At 44.7% G+C, this 26,746-nt stretch overlaps 1 protein-coding gene across 3 annotated transcripts in view; it reads right to left on the bottom strand.

The window, feature by feature from the left end:
* Window positions 1-26,746, bottom strand: part of EPHA4 (EPH receptor A4) — a 142,988-nt gene that overhangs the window by 55,992 nt on the left and 60,250 nt on the right. For 2 of the 3 annotated variants that reach the window (XM_038585867.1, XM_038585866.1), the window contains exons 4-5: window positions 22,508-22,663; window positions 4,793-5,131 (exon numbers count right to left, since the gene is read on the bottom strand). In XM_038585867.1, coding sequence (XP_038441795.1) covers window positions 4,793-5,131; window positions 22,508-22,663 — 495 coding nt within the window. Of the gene's footprint in view, window positions 1-3,496; window positions 3,563-3,831; window positions 3,910-4,792; window positions 5,132-22,507; window positions 22,664-26,746 lie in introns of those variants that run through there. The other variant, XM_038585868.1, reaches the window with a different exon arrangement.

The following is a 26,746-nucleotide window of genomic DNA, read 5'->3' on the forward strand; positions in this document are numbered from 1 at the left end:
TTTAGCAGCCTCCCTGGCTTTCACCCACTGAATGTAATAGTGCTCCCAGCTGAGAAAACCAAAAGTATCTCCAGACATTGCCAAATGTCCAAGGAGGCAGGTTGAACAACAATACCAGCGATGCAGCTAGCTTCCTATTTCACGTGGGTAGGTGTGGGTTTGGAGGGGCAGAAAGGAGGCAGGATTCGAATGCCTTCTCCTTATTCTGCAGGAGCATTTATTGGGATTTTTCCCATCCTTGAGATTGCCGTCAGAACCCATTTCTGAACACCCTGTGGAAATAAGTCCTACTTCCTCATGCTCATAGCTCACGACTTTATTCTTGGAATTACAGACACTTAGAATTAGAAAAGATCTTAGAGACCCACTAGGTTCAAATGATTATGTAATCCACTAACTCTCTGAACCCCTCCAAACTCAGTCTGTTGCACATGTTTGTCACCAGGACCCTGCAGTGGGTGCCAGAGAGGCCACCAGATGGCATTTCATTGTCAGGTATCTATCATCGTATCTCATGCAAAAAAAAAAATCAAAAGTGTGATCGTTGGGGGGTCCTGGCGGCTCAGCAGGTAGAGCATGTGACTCTTTTTATGTTTTAAGATTTTATGTATTTATTCATGAGAGACACAGAGAGGATGCAGAGACACAGGCAGAGGGAGAAGCAGGCTCCATGAGAGGAGCCCGATGTGGGACTCGGTTCCAGGATCCCGGGGTCACGCCCTGAGCCGAAGGCAGATGCTCCACCCCTGAGCCACCCGGGTGCCCCAGAGCATGTGACTCTTGCTCTAGGGGCTGTGAGTTTGAGCCCCTCGTTGGGTGTGGAGTTCACATATATCCATGTGTAATCATCCCAAGTGCACTCCAGGGTTAGAAGAGAACACGACCCCCCCTGACAGTTCATAAAGATTTAAAACAAACAAAACAATGTCGAGTATGCTTGGGCCCCAGAGCTGGAGGACAGGGGTGAAGGACTTGGCAGTGGAATGGGGTGGGGGGAGACACTGGGCAAACGGCCTCTGTGATAGTAAGGTCTACTGCTCAGCTGCCATCTCAGCATTGTTAGCAAAACTATTCACAGTTCTGTTCCTTGGCCAGTAAAACCGTGTTCCATTTATACAGCATTTGTGTGTCCCAGTGACACAGCCTGTATTCATTTGCCCGAGATGGTCCACTTAAGTAAAAGTAAACCAAAGGAAAGCCATTTAGAAACAAATCACCCAGCAGTCTACTTATTCATTTTTCATAAACGCCAGAACCATCTCCTCCTAAACAAAAAACACAACAGTTGCGGAGGAGGTAGATGGAGGAGGGGAAGCACAAGTTTTCAGGAGAAGCCTCACTGTGTGCATTTGGATGGTGATGCAGGAGAGCGACAGTGTGGGGACGCGCTGCCTCTTCCTTGCCTGCCACTCTCCTGCAGGGTGACCTGCTGCTCCTTCACACTCTTGGCAATGATGTGGGGCACGGGGGTGGGGGTGGGAGCAGTCCTGCACCCCCTCTGCTCTGCACCCTGGCCCACCCGCCCAGGGGGGTGGCTTCAGGAGGACAGGCCCTGTCCTCACAGGGAGGCCACAGTCCACCAGCTGAGTTCCACAGTCTCTGGGTGACACCAGGCAAGTGTCATTCACCCAGCCCTTCTGGCCACAGGAATAAAGCTTCCATCCTTCAATCAGACAGTCAGCAATAAAGCTGACATCCTGAGTTCCCTTTGTCTTGGCTCCGGTGTCAAAGTGTCAATTGGGTTTGAACTGGGAGGGGAGGAAAAGCGCCTTATTTACCCCTTAAGACCTCTGCAAGTAGATTTGGGTTCGAATGGCTTAAATAACTACGTGAGAACACGGGCCCATTCACACCACATTCCACAACTGAAATGATCAAAGCCTCGTCAACCATCCATTTCCGCGCCCAGACACTCGAAGTCTGGTTTCCCCATGGGGAGAGAACACCAACCTGAATACACGGATGCCACTAATTATCTGATGATTGTAAAAGAAAGCAACTTTGTCCTTTCAGGAGCAGGGAGGGTGCTTCCCGGTTTCAGGTGCTGGCCCAGACATTAGCTTGGGCGAGTCAGGTCACCTTCAGGAACCCGTCCAGCCGTGAGAGTCTCAGAGGTGGTGGTGATAAAACCAGGGATCCCAGGAGGGTTTGTGTCTCTTGGTTTAATAAGTTACTGAGGTAAAGAACCCTATGGAACCAGGGCAAAACCCGAGGGCCAGGAAACTGTGGCTCTTAGGTGGTAATGCTGACATCCATTCCCCCTAGGTAGTCCCCCTAGAGTCCCCCCTCTTTGCCTACTGAGGTCCCTAAGGAATTCAGTTTAATGCCGTGATAGGAACGAAGGCAGTTAGAACATAATTGTGGGTATGTAAATAAATATGGTTAGGGGAGATTTGATAGAGTTTATGGTTGCTACATTCACCCAGAATTTTGGCCTCCACTATTAATTTGCCCCACCAGGAGGAAAGGGTTTGTTCATCAAAGATAAACTACTCTGCTGATACTGAATTAGTTGAACCCCGAATCATGGTAGGATAATGAGGCAGCGCCACGCGCATATGCAACCCTCTGCTAAGAGGAAGCTTTCCGACTGGCCACCTAGGAGGTCTCCTTGTTGAAAGATTTATTTTTAATTTTGAACAGCTTCCCAGCATTACCCTTCATGAAAATTAAAATAGGGAGCTGGAATTTTGTCCTGTTCAGCAAACCTCCTGGCAGGATCACTCGCCATGGCTGAGAAAACCTCATTGTGTCAGAGGAATTCCCCTGTCCACCTTTCTGTTAGATCTAGAAGAATTACAATAAAAATTTCAATAAAACTTGGTCTCCTCCACCCCCCACCTTGCCTCTCTCAGAAGGCTTTTGCACATTTTCTTCTTTTGGAGGATTTTGTCTTTTTTGTGCTCCTTGGGCCTTCTGGCCTGGGAGGAGCAGACATAATGACTCGGCTCGAATCCTTGTATATGGAGAGTCATCGCTGTCACCCCCCTCCCCCAAATCGGTGGGCGCCAAGCCTGTCCTCGGCCTGTCTCCCAGAGGCCATTCTCTGCCAAAGAGAATGACTTCACCTTGTACAGCTGAAGCCTCTTCCTACTTTTAAATCAGTTAAGAACACGAAGTAGGGATGTGTTGGGGGGTAAGTACATCAGGCTGAACATAAGAATATTGATTGAATCATAAACCAGATTCCCCCGAGAGGGCAGAGAGGTTGGCTCCGCTCTAACTCAGAGATACTAGTAGCACCCACCCGCTCCCGGAGATCTATGGGCAATATTTCCGAAAAAGAACTAATAAAAGGCTGGGCAAAGACAGAGTACTTGTGATGCTATCAAAAGCTCCTAAATCATACTAGTCTTTGTAGAAAAATAAGACCGATTCCCACTAGCAGCGTTCACCACCCAAAAGTGCGGAAATAAGAGACAAAAGCGTAACCAGATGATCTGTTCACACCACATATTTTTAAAGGCTGGTCGCATTTGTAGAGTCAAAGCCGCCTTCCGGTAGCATTTGCCATTCCAGCTCCAGTTTAAAACCTTGCCCGAGTCGTAACTTCGTATTTATTCTAGAGAGAGTTCAGGGCAAAGCGGAAAAATAATGACGTTGGAAATTGGGACACTGGAATACTTTGCACTATAGGATCAATTAATACAGACATATTTAACTACGAAGTGCACTTACTGAGACATTCATTTAAGAGAGAAGTGCAGTAAGAGGGGATGGGACGGCTGGGCAATTTATAATCCCTTTCCGGCGAAGTTTGTTGTTCTTAAGAGCCTCAGAAAGAACAAACCACAGTTCTTTTCTTCTGCGCCCCCCCACCCCTTAACTCACCAGAAATAAATAATGGGGAGCCAGCAATGTGAAGCAGGTGGCAGAGATCCAGGATGGAAAACGAGCACGAGAGAAAGCCTAGAAACGTTTTCAGGGGAAGAGATGGGAGTGAGGGGCTCAGGAGCTGGAGCCTAGAAATACAGATTCCCATCTGCACTTCGAAATACCCGACATTCAAGACTTGGTAACGGTTCTGCGATTCACTCAGCAGAAACTCTTCATGATCAGAGAACGTTTCAAGTCTATGGAATTAGAAGAGGAAAGTGATCCCCGAAATGGATCCTCCCCCATGTGCCAGTTGTGGATTCAACTATGGAAGTGGCTGCAAAACAAGTAAGCGTTTTCAGGAAAATGTTGTCAAACCACACAGAGAGCCCATTAAACTATTCAACTGTTCACGGATTTACAGGATGGTTCTAGAAGAGGTCCGTATACATTTTTTTTTTTCGTATACATTTTTTAAATTCTAAAATACCAAACAAGATCAAAACTACAGCCACCAATGCATCTGCTGGAAAAGGCAGCAAAGGTCCATACAGCACTCTGCACTGATAAAAATCTATTTTAGAATCCAAAATAAGCCAAGAAATGCTCTGATGTCCAACCACAGACCCTGTGATTAAAATGGCTAATATGACTCCCTTACGAGGGAAGTCCAACATGCAGCGACTCAGCTCCCTACACTGTCATCTCCTTGCAATCAGGCACTGTCTCTTAATCTCATTTAATCATCACCACTTAGTATAGGTCATGCTTTGCAGTTGAGGTCCAAAAAAATATTTGCTGAACGAATGAACATTCTTCTAAGCATCTTCTGTATTACAAAGCAGCTCACAGATTTATAATTAGATCCATGTGGTTCTACTTCAGTTGTAGAACTTTAATATCATTCATGGACAGCAACATAAACCCCTTCTCTATATTTATTACTATCATATAATAAAGTAGATCCGATTCCTACCTGCTTGGTTGGTCGTCACAGTGACGGACACTGATTGGTCTGGGCTGGGGTTGTACTTGGACACTCCATTCACCGCCCAGATTTCGAAGGTGTAATTGGTGTGAGCCAGGAGGTCAGTGATGGAAACTTTGGTGGTCTTCAGGCCATTCTGCTGTGGGGTATAGTGGACCCCACTTCCACAGGGTCGGCACTTGCTGGAATCACCAGCTCCACATTTCTTGCACACCACATTGTAGGAAATATCCTGGCGGCCACCTGTGTTCTGGGGACTGCTCCATTCCAAATTCACCGAAGTCTCGTTGACATTTGAAATCAGGTTGAGGGGAGCAGACGGTGGGCCTAGAAAAAGAAAAAAAAAACACATACACACATACATTATCACACCAAGAACTTAAGCTATCCTTTTGGAATGTCTCAGAGTTTATATTATTCTCTGGAGCTCCAGGAAGTAAGGTGGGCCCATGTGGCAAAGAAAGCAGAAAGCAAATCGAGCCAGCAAAACAGATCTTGTAAAAGAACAATACGAAGGAAGGCTGCCTGTATGTCATTCTCAGTCCTGTGTGAACAACAGGAGCACTGATTGCCACCGGGTGATGTCGTGCATCTCTACATCAAATGGGTTTCGAGTGCAGGCTTCTCTTTGAAGCAGCAGGAAAATACCAGAACTTATCTAGTTTTTATCTCATCATCTGAAAACAGGCATATGAATGTGATTCTAGTTCCCAGGGCTATTGTGGGACTCTGGTAAAGTAATAGTTATGTACCACTTTTGAAGATGAATCACGGCTTCTAAGCACAGCATGTCCTCAAGATGGAATAAAATTAACTGAATTGTATAGATATGCCTGTTCGGGTCAACACAGCAGTTGAAAATTCAGGTCTTTACAGGTAATTAGTAGGAACTGGTGAGACCTGGTTGCAGAGATGTCAAAGGTAGAGTTGTTGGGAGAGCCCAACTTGAGGCGGAGATTGTGCAAAGGCTCTCAGGCCCCGCGTCCTGCCTTCAGCTACCCCAGGCTGCACCAGGCCCTTTTAAGCATACTCATTCCCACCGACATCAAAGAGTTTATGAAACACGAATGGTGGTGGTGGCTGTTTTGAAAGAGAACAACTGACTGCAAGCAACATTGTGGTTGGTTTTAAAGATAGTAATAAAAAAAAAAAAAACAAGACCAGAGAGCCATGCTGAATCCTCTTGCTCCTTGCTATAGATTTGTCTTCCCATACCAAGAAGTTCTAACACAAGCTGCCTCTAAGGAGAAGAATCGGTTGGGAGAAAGGAGGGTTAGGTCTGAGCCACTTCCAAAGGCAAAGACACCTGCTCCCTCTGATGAAAAATACCTACTCAGTGGAATGCCCGGAAAGCCCTCTCTTTTTCTTTCCTCTTTCCCATTTTGGTCTTTCAAGAAAAAAAAAATACAGTGCGTTTTAATGAAAACGTAGGGTTTCTTGCTCCCTGTATCTATCCTATTTCTAATTTATGTGTAGTGACTGCTTTGAGGGGAATGTTTTGTGCTCCCTAGGAAAGGGAAGCTAACTGGAGGCCTGTATGAACCGGGAAGAAGCTTTAGCTAGTCAACCATAATGGAATGTGTTGTTCCAAAGTAGCCATTGAGAGAGAATTGAAAAGAGGTAACCTATTAATCAGGAGTCATACTCAATATTTATTACTTTGCTCCTGCTGATGAGTGACTTAAAGTATTTGGTAGTAACGCTGAACAAGGGTAATCCAGCCTCCGTTTCTCTTCATACAACTTACTTGAAGGCTCTCACAAAGCAGGCAGGTCCTCCCAATCTCCCCCTTAGACGAATTACCAACAATCTCTCTTAATTTGCAGATCTGCTCCCCATCCAGTGTTGTAAAATGTGTGTTTAAAAGGAAGATTACCCCCCACAGACGTCTGCAGGAGGAAAATGCAAGTGTCTTTCTTGTTTAGACTTCTAATTTACGGCTACGGTCCTTAACACATTGACTGGACCATAATAAAGATAAATAAATGGCTTCTGAATAAACGAGTAGAGTTATTTATAAAATCACAGTGTCTTGGAGCCAGAGAGGATGTTAAAGATCATTTGGTTAAATCGCCTCATTGTGGGCACTGAGATCCAGTAAGTGGATCTGCTAATACTGAAACATGATGCAATTTAATTAGTGACTGAATCGGACTAAAACCCAGAAGTACTAACTCTCCCTCTGGGGGTTACCTCCACTCCCTTATGTGGCCCACAATGAAGGTAAAATAACAACAAAATTGGTAGTTTCAGCCAAAGTTTGAGATGTGAAGGTAGGAGAAGGGAAGTCGTATTTCCAATCCTGCTGAAATCCTAGCGATGCCACCAGCATGGTGAAATCCGTTAGCAGTCCGTCACTGGAGCTGACCACAGCTTGGTTTGTAAAATGGGTCAGCCACCGGTTCTTATTTCTCTGTAACTTCCAGGGTTAAATACGAGTGACTCTTAAATCCATTAACCTCCTTGCCAAGGTTCCTGGTCCACTTTCACATGGGAAAATGTGACACAATGAATCAGGCAATGCAGAAGCAGAAAGTCAGTAATTAGTATGTAGGACAGGGCACAGCGGTGTCTACATGGAGAAGAAATGGAGCAGAAAAGGAAATGGTCACAGGACTCCGGGACACAACACTGCTCCGTGGAGAAAAAAAACAAAAAACAAAAAACAAAACACAACAACAATACAAAAAGAAGATGCCAAAGGATTTCAAAATGGAAGGCTGGACCAAAAACAAGTGTTAGCCTGAACAGCCTTCTTCCCTTGGACAGTGGTTCTCAGGATGACCCTGGGGTAGATGCCAAAGGGAAGAGAGAAGACGAGGCAAGTTCAAGTTCAGTGATGTCCCCATGAGCACGTTTTCTGCGTTGCTGCCATAGACAATGATGTCATATGGGCTTAAAAACTAGACGATAGCAGTTTTCTTTTGTGGGGTTTTTTTGGGGGGCAGGTGGCAGATATAAAAAAAAAAACACCCAGTAGGTTTATAATGGTGTTCTGCAAAGGCCTGGGAAAGAGCTCATGCTTTAGAAATTAAAATAATAACAGTGGTTGTATTTTATTTGCAGGATCGTGGCTTTCATTTTTTTTTTTTTTTTTTTTTTAACTCGTGTCAATTAAAAGACGGTAAGTACATTTCCATTTATAAGGAGGGGCCATCTTTTCCTCAGACCAGACAGTAAAGTACAAGAAAAGTACACACTTAAATACAACTCAAAGTCCAGTTAGACCCAGCAGTCATACTTTCATATGAATTAGCAGCACCTTAAAACCATGGCCTGGTCCAAATGGCAATCATGAGAAGAAACAGCCTTTTGAGTATCACGGCTCTCTCAGTAAATACAAGGAATCCAGGGGGGGGAAAACTTAACTCTCTGATTATCCTATCCTCTGTTTATGTAAGTAGTTTATCTGGATATTTGGGAACCAATAAATTTCTGACAAGTGATTGTGCCTTTCCTATCAGAAATATGCCCACCTGCAAGGAAATCTCCAATTACAAGTATGAGATCTAGAACAAAGGGGGTGAGGGCACCTGGGTGGCTCAGTGGTTGAGCCTTCGGTTCAGGGGGTCATCCCAGGGTCTTGGGATTGAGTTCCACATCAGGGTCCCTGCAGGGAGCCTGCTTCTCCCTTTGCCTGTGTCTCTGCCTCTCTCTCTCTCTCTCTCTCTGTCGCATGAATAAACAAATAAAATCTTTTTTTTTTTTTTAAAGAAGATTCAGAACAAAATGGGATAACCATACCATTTGTTTAAGTTTTCTAGTCGCCATATTGAGATCATATCTAGTGAGCGTAGGGGGTCAGGTAGCTTACAGGTCATGCACATGGCAGGATTTCATCCTTCCCCAGAGTCCTCAGTACTAGCCTATATAGGACTGGCTGCAAGCCTGGTTATGATGGGACTGCTGCACATTACAGGTCACGTTTCTTTCTATGTCTCACTCTGTTGGGAACATGAGATGGTGTCTTGCTACACAGGCAAACACAGCATATCCATTTATATCACCACCAGTCTGTGTGCTCCTCAAGACAGCCAATGTCTTCACCATTTCCCAGGGTCTACCCTGATTCCCCGTTCAGAGCAAGCTCAACAAATGTTTCAGGAGCCAGCAAATGAATGAATCACTAGACAGAAAATGAACAAAATCCTCCGATGCATCTAAGGCCTGCTACCTACGGTGTGTGAATGAATACAGCCTTCCCGGAGCTAAAGCTGGAATACTCCAGACTCATTAGCATTAAGCTCTGGAAGGGAGTATCTCAATGTACCTAGTTTATTTATTTATTTTTTATTTTTTTTAAATTTATTTATGATAGTCACAGAGAGAGAGAGAGGCAGAGACACAGGCAGAGGGAGAAGCAGGCTCCATGCACCGGGAGCCCGACGTGGGATTCGATCCCGAGTCTCCAGGATCACGCCCTGGGCCAAAGGCAGGCGCTAAACCACTGCGCCACCCAGGGATCCCAATGTACCTAGTTTATTTATTTTTTTTATTTTTTATTTTTTTATTTTTATTTTTATTTTTTTTATCTTTATTTATTTTAATCTACGATAGTCACACACACAGAGAGAGAGAGAGGCAGAGACACAGGCAGAGGGAGAAGCAGGCTCTATGCACCGGGAGCCCGACATGGGATTCAATCCCGGGTCTCCAGGATCGTGCCCTGCAGGCGCCAAACCGCTGCGCCACCCTGGGATCCCCCAATGTACCTAGTTTAAATCAAGTTTCCCTTTTCTAGAATTTAAAAATACTTTGGAAAAACTCAATAGGGCTACTTATCATATCTCAGTGGTTACTCCTGTTGGGAGGGACTAGTGGACTCTTTCATTTATTCAAAGGCACTTACTGAGTATTTGTCACCTGCTCTTGAAGACAGAGGGAAATGATTCATTTTGATGCTACCCTGGGTAACCGAAAAAGGAAAGGGCAGGAAATCAAGGGAAGGAAAAGACTAAAGGAAGCTAAATATGGTGAACACAGGAGGTATAGAGTAGGCTTTCTGCTCGTGCTCATCATTTTTAGAGCTCCATTACCAGCCACGGTGGCTGGGAGCGTAAAATGTGGGCTCCATGGGGCACCCACCTGGCTCAGTTGATAGAGCATACGACTCTTCATATCAGGGTTGTAAGTTCGGGCCCCACTTTGGATGTAGAGATTACTTACAAATAAAATCTTAAACAAATAAATAAAATGAAAAAAAAAATGTGGGCCCTGTCAATCAAAGTTTTGTTAACCGAGGATTGGTTATTACAACTTTCTTTCCCCATCTTGGTTCCCGGGGATGATTTATTCAGGTTTAAAGCTGTGGAAAATTTTGTATCTGAACAAAAGTTAATTTTCACATTTTCAAAGGTAGGCTGGTATTTCCCTGAATAAGGCCTTTGCAGAACCACAGTTTTCCTTCACATTTTATTTTTATCATCAAAATTAAGACATCTTTCAATACAAATCAATCAAATGCTGAAGAGTATATAAAGAGAAATAAACGCCCTTCCTTTACATTTTTTTTTCTTCTTCGGAATTCACACATTAAAATCCCTCTCTGAAAAAAATAAAATAAAATAAAATAAAATAAAATAAAATAAAATAAAATAAAATAAAATAAAATAAAATAAAATCCTTCTCTGTCTCCAACAATGGGGCTAGCACGTCAAACTACTTTAAATTTCTCATGTTTGGGATGCCCTTCACATTTTAAATATAATTTAGTGGAAGAGATAATAGCTCTGCTACCAGAACCAAGAGTCAAATGCAATAATCCTTAACCTACAAATCCTTTACAGCAGCATTCAACAAAATTTTCTCTGTAAAGGGCTGGATGGAGAGTCAATATTTCAGGCTTTATGGGCCATATGTTCTCTCCAGCAACGATTCTACTCTTCACTGTACTGAGAAAGCAGTCAGAGACGAAGTGGAAATACCTGGATGTGACTGTGTCCCCAAGAAAATTGTATTTGTAAAACCTGGGGGCAGTTGAATTTGGTCTTCGGGCCATAGTTTGCCAACCCCAGCTACAGAGACTTTGTGGGGGGCAAAGTACCCTCCCCTCAAAAAGATGCTCAGAGGAAGCCTCAAAATTTGGCCCATTAATTCTAGGGACTTCCAGCACACTGAGCTATCTAGGCAGCTCCGTCCAGGAACCTCTGATTTACACCTTCATACAGCCCTGACTTCTAAGGTAGAAGTTACATCTACCTTCATGGACTCAGGAAGAAATAAAATATGTGAAATATTACGGCCTATTTCTTGAGTTTCTCAGTGCTCTGAAAGAAATGGGCACTGTATTTCCTGCCACGTGGATAAATTGAATGAACATCCATTTGCTTCACTGGTGTGAAATACTTTCTCTCTGGCACAGCAGGTGCTGGTGAAAGGTGCTACGATGGGTAATTATTATTTTCTGGTGGGATGTCAAGATGCATTCAGTTGACAAAAGTTTGACAGTATGAAGTCCCAAAGAAGCTCTTGCTAAATTACAGCAAAAGCAAAGGACTCTCATACCATATCATAGAATATCCTATCATGTGATATCATAAAAGGAATCTTGGTCTTCCTTAACTCATCATATGCACTATTTGGGGAAAAGACAAGCTTCCAGAGATAAAGCTCATACTAACCAGAGAAGCTGAGTGAATGTGACGTTTAGAAGAGAGATATTCTAGGTATAAGAGAAAATGCCAATAATTCTACAAATCTTACTGCTTCCCTCCCGTGTATCAGACTAAAGTATAATTCCTGCGTAATTTAGGGAACACACTTACTGGCTGATGTCGGGATTTAAAGTAGCCCCATTCAGGAGAGCCAATGTCAACACATCCCCATGAAATCTGTAGGAGCCTCACTTAATAACTCCATTGAAAAGGGACCAGCCAACACCGAGCCTCAAGTCCTAAATGCCTCCGATGTGAAGGAGGAGTTTGGTATGGCCCATTCCATAGAAAGTCAAGGTTAAACAAGTGCTCCCTATGTACCCCACCCCCAACTCATAAGTCCCATTAAAAGGACTTTTTTATTCTTAGAGAAAGCAGCTAGAATTTCAGCAAAAGATGAAAAGCAAAATGGTGGATGTTGTGATCACCGCAGCTTAGAAGTGGGGTCTGCGGAAGGGTTTAGATCCAAACAGACACGTGGTCTCACATGCCACATCAGCCTGAAATTGCTATTTCTTATAACAACTGTGCAAGTGCTAGCAGACTCTGCGAGCCAAGGGGAGAAAGAAATCAGATGAAAGTACCCATTATTGGGGCACCCGGGTGGCTCAGTTGGTTAAGCCTCCAACTCTTAACTTCGGCTCAGGTCATGAGCTCAGGGTCATGGGATCAAGCCCCGTGTGGGGCTCCATGGAGCTCACTGGGGAGTCTGCTTGGGATTCTCTCTCTCCCTCTTCCCCTCCCCCCACTCACACGCATGCTCTCTCTAAATAAATAAAATCCTTAAAAAATATATCATTAGGATAACTCTAAGACGCGCAACTTATAGATTTTAGACTTGGTAGCACTACCAGGAATTCTCTCGCTTGGCTTTTTCAATACCTGCAGCCTTCCTCCCTGAGGTCTCAGCTCAGATCCTATCTCCTCCCACCTGACTACTCCATGCAAAGTGAAATGCCCCCCTTTCCTCCACTGTGCACAATCGCATCATCTTGTCTTTTCTCCTTCTTGTGAGAATTTTCAGTCATCTTATTTATTGCTTCTATTCCCATTAGAAAAGAAATATTTTTCTTTTTCTGGTTCATGAGAGTCTCCCTAGCCCTTAGGAAGATGCCAAACATCCAGTAGATATTCATTAAGAGCCTGCTGGATAAATAAACGAATTCATGGACGATCCCTTAACCCATCCCAGCTCATTCCTCAGAAGCATCACCACCATACCACCATTGCACTTGTGTGTGTTATGAAAGCGTATTTAAAAAAAGAAAAAAGACAATCACAGGCTAGAAGGTTGAAAAAATTTAAGTCTGCAACCCAATCAACGAGATAGTTGATACAAAAACAAAGTAGCTGGGCTCCTGTAAAGAGTGGCTTCCAGAGCTATCACAGGCATTTAATACTTAACTGATTTTTAATCACCATTTTAAAATTCAATGTCTGAGCCATGAAATTAATTCTGGATGTGGAAAGAAACATTCCCCAAGAGCATGGGCAGAAACCTGACTCTGAAATGATCAATTTCTTCAAATGCTAGTACTGTCACCCTACAAAAATGCCAAGGCAACTGGTACAAGACAGATCTTCTGAGGAAGAGGCACCGTGGGTCTCAAGTTCCACTTCATAAGGCTTCATTAATCATGTACAACTTTTAGATTGTCAATAATACTCCAGGGCCTTAGCTGTAAAACCCTCCAACCCTTCAGATAAGCCTATGCTAATCTCTCTCCAGCTGAAAGACAGGCTGTAAAGGCAGAGTCAACAGTTGGGGTGTGTAGGTTTTGACAGAAATGAAGCCCATGCTTCCTCCCTGGACAGTTGTATATGTTGCCACCATTAATTGCTCTCTCTCTCTCCTGCTGCCGTGGGTTAGTTTACATCAAGACGGCTGCTCAGGGACCCCCCTTCTGAGATCGATGGACAGAGCATAACCTTTGCTCGTGGCAGTTTATGTGTTTTAATGATGAAGAGAGCCAAAGCATAACTGCCCATTATTAAAAAACAAAACCACTTGGAGGCATCAATCACTTATTGCTCCATGAAAAAATTCTTGGCTTCTTATCAAGATAGCTTCTTGCTGCAATTTTGCCACTACCTATTCTTCTGATGTATCTATTTTATCATCCTCCTCTCCAGGAACCTTCATCTTTTCTGGGTAAATTGAGGTTTGGGTTTATTTATTTTAAGATGACTAGTTTATGGCTGAAGTACTTTTTAAAGTAAACTCTCAGCCTTGAGGAAGCTGTAACATGGAAGACCGTGAAAAGTGATTTTTTTCTTTCACAACTAGCTTTAGAATTAGCTAGCCTGTGAATTGATGGATTCTTCTTGCAAAGCAGTTTTTCATACTTTATTTATCTGATTTAATCCTCATAATAAAATCTGATGAAAAGTATTTATTAGCCTCGGCAATCTAATGACCAAAACGAAGATAAGAGAAATTAAGCAAGTCGCCGGAATTAACACAACCCAAGTGTGCAAAGCTATGATGATCAGAATGCTTGATTCTGAGGCTATAAGGGCCCCTGTCAGAATGATATAAGCAATCTGAGGGAAAAAAAAAAAAAAAGCACAACTCTGAATTTTGGGGGGAATGTTCCTCACTTTCTCACCTCACCCTCAAGTCCACACATCTCCTAGCCTCCTTGTCTGTCATGCTGAAGTTTGCTGGCATTATTTCCTGGTTGCTGCGTGTGTCTTAAATGAGTTCCCCCTCTCTCTGGTAACTTCTCTCTCAATTCCACTGAAGAGGGTAATTAGGAGTTTTTGTTAAAGGCTTTCCCTGGCAGGGAGGACACAGGAGGACGGAGGGCATGGGGGGAATGGGGGGCAGTCGTATCTCTGCAATGAGACTCTTCTCTCCACTCACCTTCCGCTTAGCTGTAGATAGGACAGAGAACAAGAGTCAACCATGGGCGGAAAATCAAAATGCTGGTAGCAAAGAAGGTAACCAGTTCTCACCCCAGGGGATCTCAGCAAAATGTATAATTGACCCTGTTTCAAAGAAGCATGCTGTGCACAACCACTGTATGACTTCCATGAATAGTGTCAAAAATGTTATCCAGAAATGACAGTGCTCAGTTGCTAACAAGCCACTCTTAATTATTCATGGTGGTGGAAAAATTGCAACAACCTGGCTAAATAGCATTGGCAGATTAGTCAAGCCTTTCACTTGGGCATCCGTCGGTGTTCTTCAAACCTACGGATCTTCCAGGTAAATCCCCATGATACTATTAGTCCCTATAAAATGCCCACAGTGGACTGTGTATCTGTATGAAATGAGAAGTAGTTTGGAGGGTAAGGAGAAGGCTACAATAGCATTGCTTTAAGACAAGTAACTCTGGGCACCTGGGTGGCTCAGTCAGTTAAGCAGTTGACTCTTGATTTATGGCCTGGATCAGGATCTGAGAGTCCTGGGATGGAGCCCTGTGTCAGCCCACTCAGCAGGGAGTCCGCTTGAGGTTCTTTCTCTCCCTCTGCCCTTTGCCCTGTTTGTACTCTCTTTCTCTCTCTCAAAAAAATAAGTAAATCCTTTAAAAATAAATAAATACAAATAATTCTGTGAGATGATAGCTGATCCCTATTAAATATCCTGAAGCTTTCTAAAAATTTTACAACCAAATGGCAAGTGATCAGCCGGGGATCCATCCAAACCCTTCCAGCAAGCTTTGCTTGGTGATCTTTTTCCCTGTGTCCCTGTATTTGGACAAGAGTCATGCACTTGGGGTCTCCAGAGGTGCTTTTTTTTTTTTTTTCTATCAGTCGTTAAAATACGAAAGACAATCAGAAAGGAAAGGACAAGGATGTGAGTTACTTACTAGCTGATGTCAGACTCTGAACTATTGAGATCTAACCAAAGAAGTTTCTAAAAAGGGAACCTGTTGAGGACTGCATCCAAATCATTGAAATCTTTGATTATTCTTATCTGTTTGGTACAGTCCGAGGCAGCAGTCATATTAAGCAGCTTATCAGGGGATTACCAGGCAGCAACACCATACATTCTGAACTGAAAACCCTGTCACAGAATCTGGTAGGGTGTGGGGGTGGGGGTGTCTCAATCTGGGTTTTTATACCATGACAAATGGGATGTAGTATGAAATCACACCCTCACATTACAAATGTGATAAATGATATAAAATAACAGATTCCCCTGTAAATCTTGGATCCAAAGATTTTCATAAAAATATATTCACAAAAATGATTGATTACATGGATGATAAAATGTGATATAGTTAGAGATCAACCAATGGATCTCCTGAGACAATCCGATTAACAAAACTTTAGGAATCCCTGGCCTTTGTTCTCACTCTTGTACCAACTAGTCTCTCACTGGAGCTAAGTATACTCTCATTGATCCATTTCACAGAATGTCCTTCCTCCCATCATTATATTATTAGTTACCTGAAGCTCTAGAGCAAAAAGAGATATACGCTTTGGGGTGCAAAAAAAAAAAAAAAAAAAAAGTAGTTTCCTTGAAACCGAAGGCTGCCTTTTATGCTATGGTTTATACATCAAAGACTCATGCTAGACATCCCTCCCAAAGTCCCTTAGCCAGACTGTTAGGCATATAAATCTTTGGGGCAGAGAATTGAACTAAACATCAGTGGCGCCTTCAAGGGCTTGTTTGAAAATGGATGTGAGATTTCCAAAATTAAAGCACTTAAAAAAAAAAAAAAAAAAAAAGTGTCTCTCTTCTCCTGACCTTGGAAACAAGTAAGGACGATGTTATTTTAATTTGCATTCAAATTTTAACAACACAGTCACACAGCACCACTGGGATCCACATTGGGTTTCCACTGAAGATTGCTCATCATTTCATTATGGTTCATTATGTTGATAACTGTCAGAAAGCATTAGAAGTGAGGGCTTTGAGTAATAGAACTGAAATGGTAATTTTAAAACAATACACTTTCTGGAGGAAATACGGTGGTGCACTAAATTCAATTAGAAAAGGCAAATGTAAAGACAAAGTAAGTGATGTTTGCTGCTTGGCGCTAAGCTATTTCAATTTCTCCATAACCCAAACCTGCAGAAAGCTTTTTCAAATCAGGACCTTTAGTCATAGATCTTGGTAAATTTGCCCTCATTAGCTAGAAGCTCCTCCAGTATGAATTGTCTTAAAAGCTACAAATTTGGAATATTTTAGGCCATGCCTAAGTATCAATCAATCACCCTTTGTTTGTTTGGCACAGCTGACTGAATTATTCAAGGCCGTTTACTTGGAGACAGATTTGTGGAGGCCCTTCAAGTTGGCAATCTAAAATAATAATCTCTTATTTACCGAGCGCTCCAATCAGGGAGGTTCTAATAAGTTTCATCCAACAAGTTAAACAAAGAGTACCCAAAAGCCCAAGGACAGATTTCCAATTGAAAAATACAGAAAACCGTCCTGGTAATGGTGCTCAGAAGTAAAGGTGGCAAAATAACAAATTAGTTATTGCTTTCTAGGTATACAAAGCCAATTTACTTCTATAAGGCATTTTTTTTTCTAGCGCATTTTGAAACACAATAAGGGGTTAGCAAGTTCCCTTAATTGTTATATTGGTTCAGTCTCCCAGTGCGGGGAATGAAGACCTTTCTCACTATAATCACTGAACAAGAAACTAAATAACTAAGGTAATCAAAGTCTTCCTGCTCAGGCATGCAGTTGACTTCTCCCAACACGGCTGATTGTCAGACCACATTCCTGACTCCAGAGAAAGGTAAGCGGAAGGTGAAAGAGACCTAGAGGGGAGGGCCTGGTTATTAGCAGAGTTAAAAGATGTTGATTTCATTAATAAAAATCACATCCAGGGGTGTCTGGGGTCCGGGGGGGGGGCTCATTCGGTTGAGCGTCTGCCTTTGGCTCAGGTCATGACCCCAGGGTCCTGGGATTGAGTCCCACGTTGGGCTCCCTGCTCAGCAGGGAGTCTGCTTCTCCCTCTGCCTCTCCCCCTCTCTATGCACTCACTCGAGCTCTCTCTTTCTCTCTCTCATAAAGAAATAAAATCTTAAAAAAAAAAAAAATCACATTCAAATCCCTCCTAAGAAAGGACTCATGAAATCAAAATGTCTTCATCAGCTTAAATAGCATCTTTGTGTGGGGGGGGTCTTGGTGTCTGCCTCGCTGGTGGTGTCACAGAAACCCCGGTCACCTTTCTGGATGGATACATGTGTCTGAGGTGAGCGCTGACATCTCCACTCTCAGGCAGTAACCTGGTGGGGACTCGAGAAGAAAATATGAACAATAAACAAAACTCCATAGTGAGTGCATCTGATCGTGTCACTGTGAGCCAGCTTGGGTTTTCTTCTGGGAGACAAAGAAGTATTCCATTTTCATCAAGGGAAGAATGTTCACAATCCTTGAACTATCTTCCTAGAGTCCCCGCTCAGCCAAAGAACAGCCATGGGAAAGAGGGTCTCCGTCTCTCGCCAACCGTCAGGAAGGATGTGTATCCTTGCCTCCTGAGGACGGTCCACAGACCAGCAGCATCGGCAGCCTCTGGGCACTTGTCAGAGATGCAGAACACCAGGCCCGCCTTCTGCTAAACCAGCCCCCCCACCCCAGACGACTTCCATGATATTTCTACACTCATTCATACTTAAGGTGCATTTTTCAGACCCTCTGTTCTTTTTTTTTTAATTTTTAAAAATTTTTATTTATTTATGATAGTCAGAGAGAGAGAGAGGCAGAGACATGGGCAGAGGGAGAAGCAGGCTCCATGCAGGGAGCCTGAGATGGGACTAGATCCCAGGTCCCCAGGATCATGCCCTGGGCCAAAGGCAGGCGCCAAACCACTGCGCCACCCAGGGATCCCCCCAGACCCTCTGTTCTAACTGGTGTGGATTATTCCCTTGAAAATATTCACGATGCTTCTCTGGAAGCACTGCTGACTCCTCAGGTAGCCGTTTCCATTAACCCTAATCCAGAAGCTCCAAGAGAAGTCCTCCCAAAGATCAAGTTTATTTACTATGCAATTAATTCTTCGGAGTTCTCAAGCCGTGTGGATGGGTATGAAGAACTTCCTGGGGGTTTCCTTCTAAATTAGCTGGTGCTGCTTGCATTCACCTGGTCTAAATCGTTCTCCAAGTGAACAAAACCCTGATTTTACGAACCAGTGGAGCAGAGTCTCTCTTTGGCTAGAAGAATGAGTCTCGGAGAGTGTGTTTTATTTCTTCATTAGTGTGCCGTCACAGTGAGCGATCACTGAACGCGGGGCTGCATGAGAATGCTGGGGTCAAAGATAGCATAATGAACAAAGAAGGTGCCTGATTATCATGGCTGTCAGCACCAGGGAATTGGGTTTGTCACCTGGCTTAACCAACTGGGAAGAACTGATTAAAGGCTGGAATCAGTTTGAAAGGATCCCTGATGTTTACGTTCCTTTCCATCCCCCACATTTTGCCAAAAGAATCCCATAGATGGAGCTGGGGGCCAGGCGAGGGGAAGAGCTTCCCTCACTCTGTCAGGTGATTTGACCAAGAGGTTCTTTGAGAAGCTCCCACTGGCTTCTCCCTTGACATGCCTACTGAGCGCCGTCCAACAGAACCCTCAGCGACGGCAGACATCCTCTCGGGCAGGGGCCGCCCAGGTGGTCACCACTAGCCGCACGTGCCTATGGAGGCTTGGGACATGGCAAGCGTAGGTGAGAAACTGAAATTTTAAACTTGGTGTGAGTCATTCTAAACTTCTAGAGCCACATGCGCCTGGTGACCAAGGTGGTGGACAACGCTGGACGGGAGAAATCTAGACCGAACCGCACGCTGGAAGCTAGACTAGATTGTAATTCTGCTGCTTCACTTACCAGTAGACCTATGAGCAGAATATGGTCACCTCCCTGTCTATCCCTGTCTCAGTGGAGATCTTAAGAGGCTTCTGTAGTTAACGTTTATTACTTTTCTTTAAAAAAGATGAAGGGGATCCCTGGGTGGCTCGGTGGTTTAGCGCCTGCCTTTGGCCCAGGGTGCGATCCTGGAGTCCCGGGATCGAGTCCCGCATCAGGCTCCTGTCATGGAGCCTGCTTCTCCCTCCTCCTGTGTCTCTGCCTCTCTCTCTGTCTATCATAAATAATAAATAAATATATATTTTTAAAAAATAAATAAAAAATAAAAAAATGAAGAACTTAAAAATAATCTCTGTACAGAAGTGGTCTCAATTTTGCCTTTACCGTACAATTATGGGGGCAACTTTTAAAAATACTTGATGCCTGAGTCCCATCCCCCAGAGATTGTGGAGTGCTCTGTGGCCACAGGGTAATTCAATTGCACAGTCAAATGAGAAAAGCACCCCAGAAAGGTAGTCAGACACCCCGGTCATGTGCTGTGGAGCTAGTCTGGGGGAGGCAGTGACCAGCTGGCGATCCAAGAAGGGAACACACATTTGCTAGGTTCGTACCATGGGCCAGACCTTTACAAATATTTTCTTATTTAACTCTATTTTTTTTTAAGATTTTATTTATTCCTGAGAGACACACAGAGAGAGAGGCAGAGACACAGGCAGAGGGAGGAGCAAGCTCCCTGCGGGGAAACCAATGTGGGATTCGATCTCAGGACCCTGGAATCATGACCTGAGTCAAAGGCAGATGCTCAACCGCTGAGCCACCCAGGGGCCCCTTATTTAACTCTTCAAACAACCCTGCAGGTAGACCGTGAGAATCCCGTTTGACAGATGAGTAAGCTGAGGCGTGGAGCAGCTTAACCACCTCAGAACTTTGTGTTGTTAACAGCCATGGGCTTCCTCTTAACTCCAGTCGGAGGGATGCAATAAACATTGGAATAACACAAACAGCTTGAGTCAGCGAAGTGTAGGTGGAGTTCCAAGAGAATGGAGCAGGAGAAAAAAGATCACCTATCGGTTTGGTATTTTCATGGACCTTTTATCAATGGCACAAAAAGCCCCCAGTCTTCCTCTCTTAATGTTACTGAAAGCAATCTGTGAAAAATCCAAAAGTTACTCCAGTTCTTAAACTTTTGGGTGCACCTGATTGCTGAAATCCATACTTTTTTTTTTTCACGTGTATCCTCAAGATAAAGCCAACCATTTATTGCTACACAAACATGAAAATTTCAAGGGCTCAGCTTCTACACTTATACACACGGCAAAGCATTCCGGTGACCCAGACAGGTGGCGACCTTTGGGGTCTTCCGAAACTCTTGTGTAGCAAGCGGCAGTAGTTAGGTGATTGGCCCATGGCCCTGGAAGGCTGGCCGATAGATTGGAGTCACGAAACTCAAAATACTAGGAGCAAGAGCCAGGCCATCTTGCCACCAAAGATGAATTTTATGAGGTTCGTAACACAGTCAAGCCCCAACCTGGGGGAGGCTCTATCGGGACGAAAAGCAGGCGGTGGACCGCACACCGTAAGTTGCAGACACCACCACGCTGTCCGTCCCCAATCCTGCCCTCTGAGTTTGTTGCCATGCCCTAAAATCCCACACCTGGACCAACATTGGCAGTTAGTGTAACACAGGAGGAGACTGACCATTACCCTAACCACACATCGTGGGATATCGGATGAGGATCCTTGGCAAAGAACAAGTCTGGCACCTGAGCTTGTCACACATCCGTGGCCATCCAAAGTACTTGTTCTACGGAAGCAAGAGAAAATGAGAAAAATCTGTGCCCAGTATGCTAAGCTGGCCCTGGGATACTCCTTCCTTCTGGAGGAAGTTTGTGTTTGACGTGGGGGAGTGGGCAAGACAGCCTGCCGGGGTCAGGGACCATGTGAGCCTTCTGGTTGTCCGACTCTATCACCAGGCTGGGGGGAGCCTTGGGCATGTTCCTTAACATCTCGGAGCTGGCAGTTACCTCGTCTATCAATGAAGATAATGTCTATTTTCTAGATTTGTGATTATGCGAGCCCTGCGATAAGGTTTCCTGAAAGTGCCGGATACGTTACCCAGGCATCACTATAAAATGGTTCTTAATGCTGCTGTCCTCGTGTCCTCTCTGGCTAGGAAAGAAGCTCTGGAGGGTGCGATCTCAGCACGAATTGGGGATGGATCTGAAATCTCCTCCCAGTCCCTTTAAAGGTGAAGCCTGAGCTAGACAATGGCCTCACGGCTGGCCCTCACCGGAAAAATACTTCTATTTGGAGGGATGTTGGCTTCGGGCCAGCCAAGATGGAATTTCTAAATAGAGAACAAAACAGTAATAGTCATAGACACAGCAAAAGCTAAAATATATTGAGTAGCATCACCTTGCGCGTTTATATACCATGTAACCAACACGAGGGGGCTCAGCACCAACGACCCTGGAGGGGGTACTATTATTATTAACCCTGCAGATGAGGAAATGGGAGGCCGAAATGTAAGAGACTACACGGTCCTCCAGCTCCTAACTGGGTGAGCCGGAAAACAAAGCCCAACCCGAGGGAGCCCCGTGTGCCAGGCCCTCAGCACCATCCCTCCCAACACTGACTCACCCACTGGAAACACCACGGGTGGAACACCGGGCCCCGCCTCTCCCTGTCCTGGTCAAGGTCACAGCCACCGTGGGGGCTGTGAAGCCCAATGTGCACAGGAAAGAAACGGCATCACTAGGAGGCCCGTCCGGAGAACGTGCAGGGACGGATTCCCCTGCTGCCCCGCGTACAAGGAGCCAACCCCACCCGTGCCCTAGCCTCGCACTTATTGAGCGCCTATCATTAAACAGGCATTTATGAGGATCCGGGCCTAAGTGTTACGAACACAAAACTATGAGGAAAGAAGGAAGAAGGGTAATGACAACGCAAGCCATGACATCAGTGCCCAGAACTGAAACCACGGCCCACGCGCCATCCATCCGCGGCACCCTGCCCCCGACCTGTTCCCTCGCGGCTCTAAGCTTCCCCAAGACTCCCTGATGAGGTGGGGAAGCCACTGTGAGCGCCCACCTCCGCTCTAACCGCCCAGCCGCACGGCCCAGATCGCTCGGATCGCTCCACCGCTCGGCGGGCAGCCGGGCATCCCGAGGCCACCGGGGCGGCGGCAGGGACCCTGGCTTCTCATAGGCCTTGCCCCTCGGACCCCGCGGGGCTGACCTGGGCCGGGGCCCTGCAGCCTCGAAGAAACAGGACAGAAGCACATGACTTACGGGTGCAGGGCATGGAGGCGGCGTCGTTGTCGGCTCTGAAAAAGCCTCGGTCACAGGTACACGATGTGGCTCCTTCCCAGACCGAATAGCTGTGGGGCGGGCACTTGGCACAGGCCGCATCCGTGGAGAGGGCCTTGTAATACCCAATTTTGCAGGCTGCAGGGAAGAAGAAAAAACAAAGACAAAAAAAAAAAAAAGAACGTAAGACCACGGCTAAGAGAGGAAACCAAATGTCACCTCCTTGATTCGGAAGAGGCGAGACATGTCTGTTAAGTGCTAGCGGTCACCAGGCTGCGGAGGCAGCTCAAGCACCAAAGGCATCGATTATTTACGCTCACCCTTTAAAGTCATCGCGCTCCCGGTCAGGTGGCAAGGAGCCTTATGGAAGAGATTCCTGAAAACCAATGGTATCAGTAAAATTACAGGTGGGCGTACGGAGCGGAGCGCCTCCCGCGTGCAGCTACGCGGCTGATGTGCGCAGCACCGTCCCAGCCCGCAGCACCTGTTGCCCGGGCCCTGTGGAGGCCCTCCCTGAGGAGGACCAGTGCTGAACCGGAAATCCTTGGTACCTGGACCATGCATCAGGGGAATGTCAGGGACCAGCTTTGACCCAAGTGTTCTGCCCACGAAGCCCATACTCTGGGCTACACGCTATGGAGTCGGAGAGCCTGGTCTGGACCCAACAGTTGGAAGCATACCCTAGTCCTAAAAAATCACTGGTGATTATTTCCCAATCACAGGGATAGGCCAACAAAGGCAACGAAGCATGAAAGTAAAGAGTTGGTGAGACACATGTCACAATTTCAAGAGAAAGTAATATAAAGACCCAACTGCAGATTCTGGAATCTAATATGCTAAGTTTTTTTTTTTTTTTTAAGATCAGCAGATATTTTATGTTTATTTTTGAATCAATAAAACCCTCCGGTTTTTCCCTGTCTCCATTTTTTTCAACACCCACCCCCTGTCCTCCTCATGTGCACACACCCTAAGTGGCTGCCGCAGAGAGCATGGGCCATATAGTTCTTTATGCACCTGACGAGCTTTCCATGACTTCATCTTCGCAAACATCACACTGACACCAAGAGCTGCTTTTACTAATGTGGAAAATCTCCATAATCCTGTGAAACCCCACAATAAAAAATAATTAATAGGGCCTTGCTCACCCCTTTTTCTCCCCTATGCCACTCACTGTCACCTCCCAAATCTGTCTCAACCTGAAATAAAAGTTGACCAACACCATCAGTATTAAGCCCACAGCGACAAGGCCATCCAAAACAAAGTTTCTCCGTTAAGACCAGAGGTTTAAACAAAAAAAAAAAAAGAAGAAGGTGACAACTCACAATCTTTCCAATATGATTCACTTTCCGTTTTCTCCATTTATCTCATCCTGAGGATGTTCCTAAACGATCAAAAATACCAGCTGGGAGAAGGACCCATCAGGCATTTTCCATGAGCCTGGCCACCAAAGGAGACGGACCATTTTACTGGAAGGAGTCAATAAGAAAAAGAGATCCATGAAACTGCTTGATTCTTTGAGATAGAGCCACATTCCCTTGTCTCATTACTCATCCATGAAGCATCTGTATGGCTTCCAGTTGAAGTCTGTTCCTCCCTCTTGCATATCCGGTTGGTATTTTCTTAATCATGCTCTTGTAATGGCAAGCGGAAAGGGAGTTGAGCAGAAGCTCCAGAGAGGCACAGTTACTTCACTATTACTAACTCCAGTTGTTTATGGAATTTCCTTTAACGAGCCAAAACTTTATGATGTGTGGAGCCCCGACAATAAAAGCGCTCAGAGATCAATCTCTCCCTTATTTGCCTTCGTCTTTCACTGGACCGGAGCATCTTAGAAAAACAAGTGGCTCCCATGACTGAGATTTATGTGTCTCGAGCTTATACGCATCACATCATTAGGTACGGTTCAACATGCAAGGTGCTCTTTGGTCATGCCTAAGATGGCCCTAGGGTTTCGATTAAAATCAGAAACACCAGCTTTGGGAGGCAGATGCACGGAGGGTCAAGTTTGTCCTTCCCACTTCAAACACGAGTCCCTGAACTCAGAAACAAACCCACTGGGACCTGTCTGTCACTCAGTCACAGCCAACAAAGGCCAAGTTGTAAAAACCTGGTGTTGGGTTTGGTGGGGCTAGGACTGCCGAGGAGTCATAAATTGCTCTTATTTTTTCACGTCTGGATATTGGGAGAACATTCTCTACGTTCCTGATGAAACTTATGTACCTCTATTCTGTCAGGCGTCAGGATCTAAAATCTCACAATGGGAGTGGAAGACTGACAAGCAAAATTGGCCCACGATTGATTCGTCGCAACATGGAAATGGAGCACGTTCAAAAGTTGTAAGGAAGAGGAAAAGCAGAGTGTTGCTACTTCCTCAACTTCTGAGCTGATCGGACTACTTCCAGCTAAAAAATTAAATTCATCATTCACAAAAGTCAAATTACAGGATGTCTTGAATTGCTGTAAGTCAAAAATTGGTTGTATGTTTGTGTTGATTTAAGGAAAAAAGGAGACGGCAATTTTATATGTTTTTCTCCATGTCCCCGAAGCTGCCATGAGTGTGTTAGCACGAGTACGTGTGAATTCATTTGGGGAATATGGAGTTTTATACCTATTTGGAAAATGGAAGGCTGCCGTTCTTTAAATACCCTACTTTTACTCGTTTCCTCTGCTTTTACAAGTGCAAGCAAAAATACAAAATTGTCATTGCGCTATTCTCAGCAACTCTTGCTGCCCTTAGCATACTCCTTTGTCTTCGACTACATTAAAACCACGTGATTAATATTTCAGGATTCTTAGCAAGGAACTCTCAAATATAGTAGTAGTTTTTCGTGTACACGGCCGCTTGGCCGCCTACCTTCAAGATGACCTACTAAATTGATGGTAGAAGTACATTTTTTGCTCATGTGGTTCACGGCCTTCCAGCATTTGGCACCTGAATGTGTAAGTATGTCCCACATTTACTCCTTCCTCGCTTATTTGCATCTTAAAATTTTCACTACATCTTTCATTCTAAACAAAATCCCCATGCGAGGTGCATTTGGTAGAGCAAACATTGACATGTGTTGTGATTTCCCAGCATTCTCCCGGGGGTGCCAACTACCTCACTCTACTCTGTTATGGTAATGGCCTGGTGAGCAAGTCCACAGTGAGTCAGACTCTACCCCGGGGAGGGCGTGCGACTGCTTCTGCCCCCTTGCCAGAGTATAGCACGAAGGCGCACCTTCTTTGGCCTTTCAAATACGTCATTGTGGGAAGATGAGTTCACAGGTGCAGAGCAAACTTTGAATTCATGTCCTTTAGCTTCGCCTTAATTAGTCCTTTCTGCTGAGTTTAAATGAGAAGATACATGAGGGCAGGAAGAGGGAGAAAAATTATTTTTTTTTCTTTCATCGGCTCACCCAGGACCACAGTGAGGTACACTTTAGGAGAGTTTTTGTAGAAGTTTCCCTGTGGAATATTTAAACATCATAATTTCTGGTTAAATAGAAAACCAAAAATGTTCTTCACGTTATGTGGTGTCTTCAGGATTTCTCGGTGCAGGGAGGACTTCCAGGAGGTGTAATGCCCAATCTAAGCAGCTAGTTAAACCGACTCTTTAAAAATATTGTGTATGGAAGTTATGGTCACTTTCCTCCTTTTTTTTTTTCCAGAAATAAAGAAAGACTGTCTTTATAGTTCATTTTTCAGCAATTTTGGTTTGTAAAAGTAGCTCATAACCACAGCAAAAGTGATGACCTATCAAGCATTCCTTGAGCATTTACGGTGTTTTTCTGCATGACTTTATTTAAGCTCCACAACAACCCTGTGAGCCTGAGGCTTTATCACTATTCCCATTTTGCAAGTGAAGAAACTGAGGGTTTTACGTAACTTGCCTGAGGTCACACAGTTGAGCGTCAGCATCTAACCTCAGCTCACGTTTTTTTTTTTTTTAAGTTTTTTTTTTTGTTGTTTGTTTGTTTTTTTGTACGCACTTCTTTGGGTCGCACTGACACTGATATAATTGAGTACAAAAGAACTGAGAATGGTCCCAACTTTCATTGTTCCCTACAGTCCACCCCGTGGTCGTCTGCACCCCCCACGCTTTGCAGTCTGCGACCCAGTTTCCAATTCAAGGCTCTCAGAGCTGTGCTGGCCAGGAAGATGGCTAATTGATGCCACAGGCAGCTCCTGAGCACTTGAGATGTGGCTGGTCCAAATTGAGACAGGCTGTGAGTGAAAAAT

The sequence above is a fragment of the Canis lupus genome, chromosome 37 (assembly GCF_011100685.1).
Source record: "Canis lupus familiaris isolate Mischka breed German Shepherd chromosome 37, alternate assembly UU_Cfam_GSD_1.0, whole genome shotgun sequence".
Taxonomy (NCBI): Eukaryota; Metazoa; Chordata; class Mammalia; order Carnivora; family Canidae; genus Canis; species Canis lupus.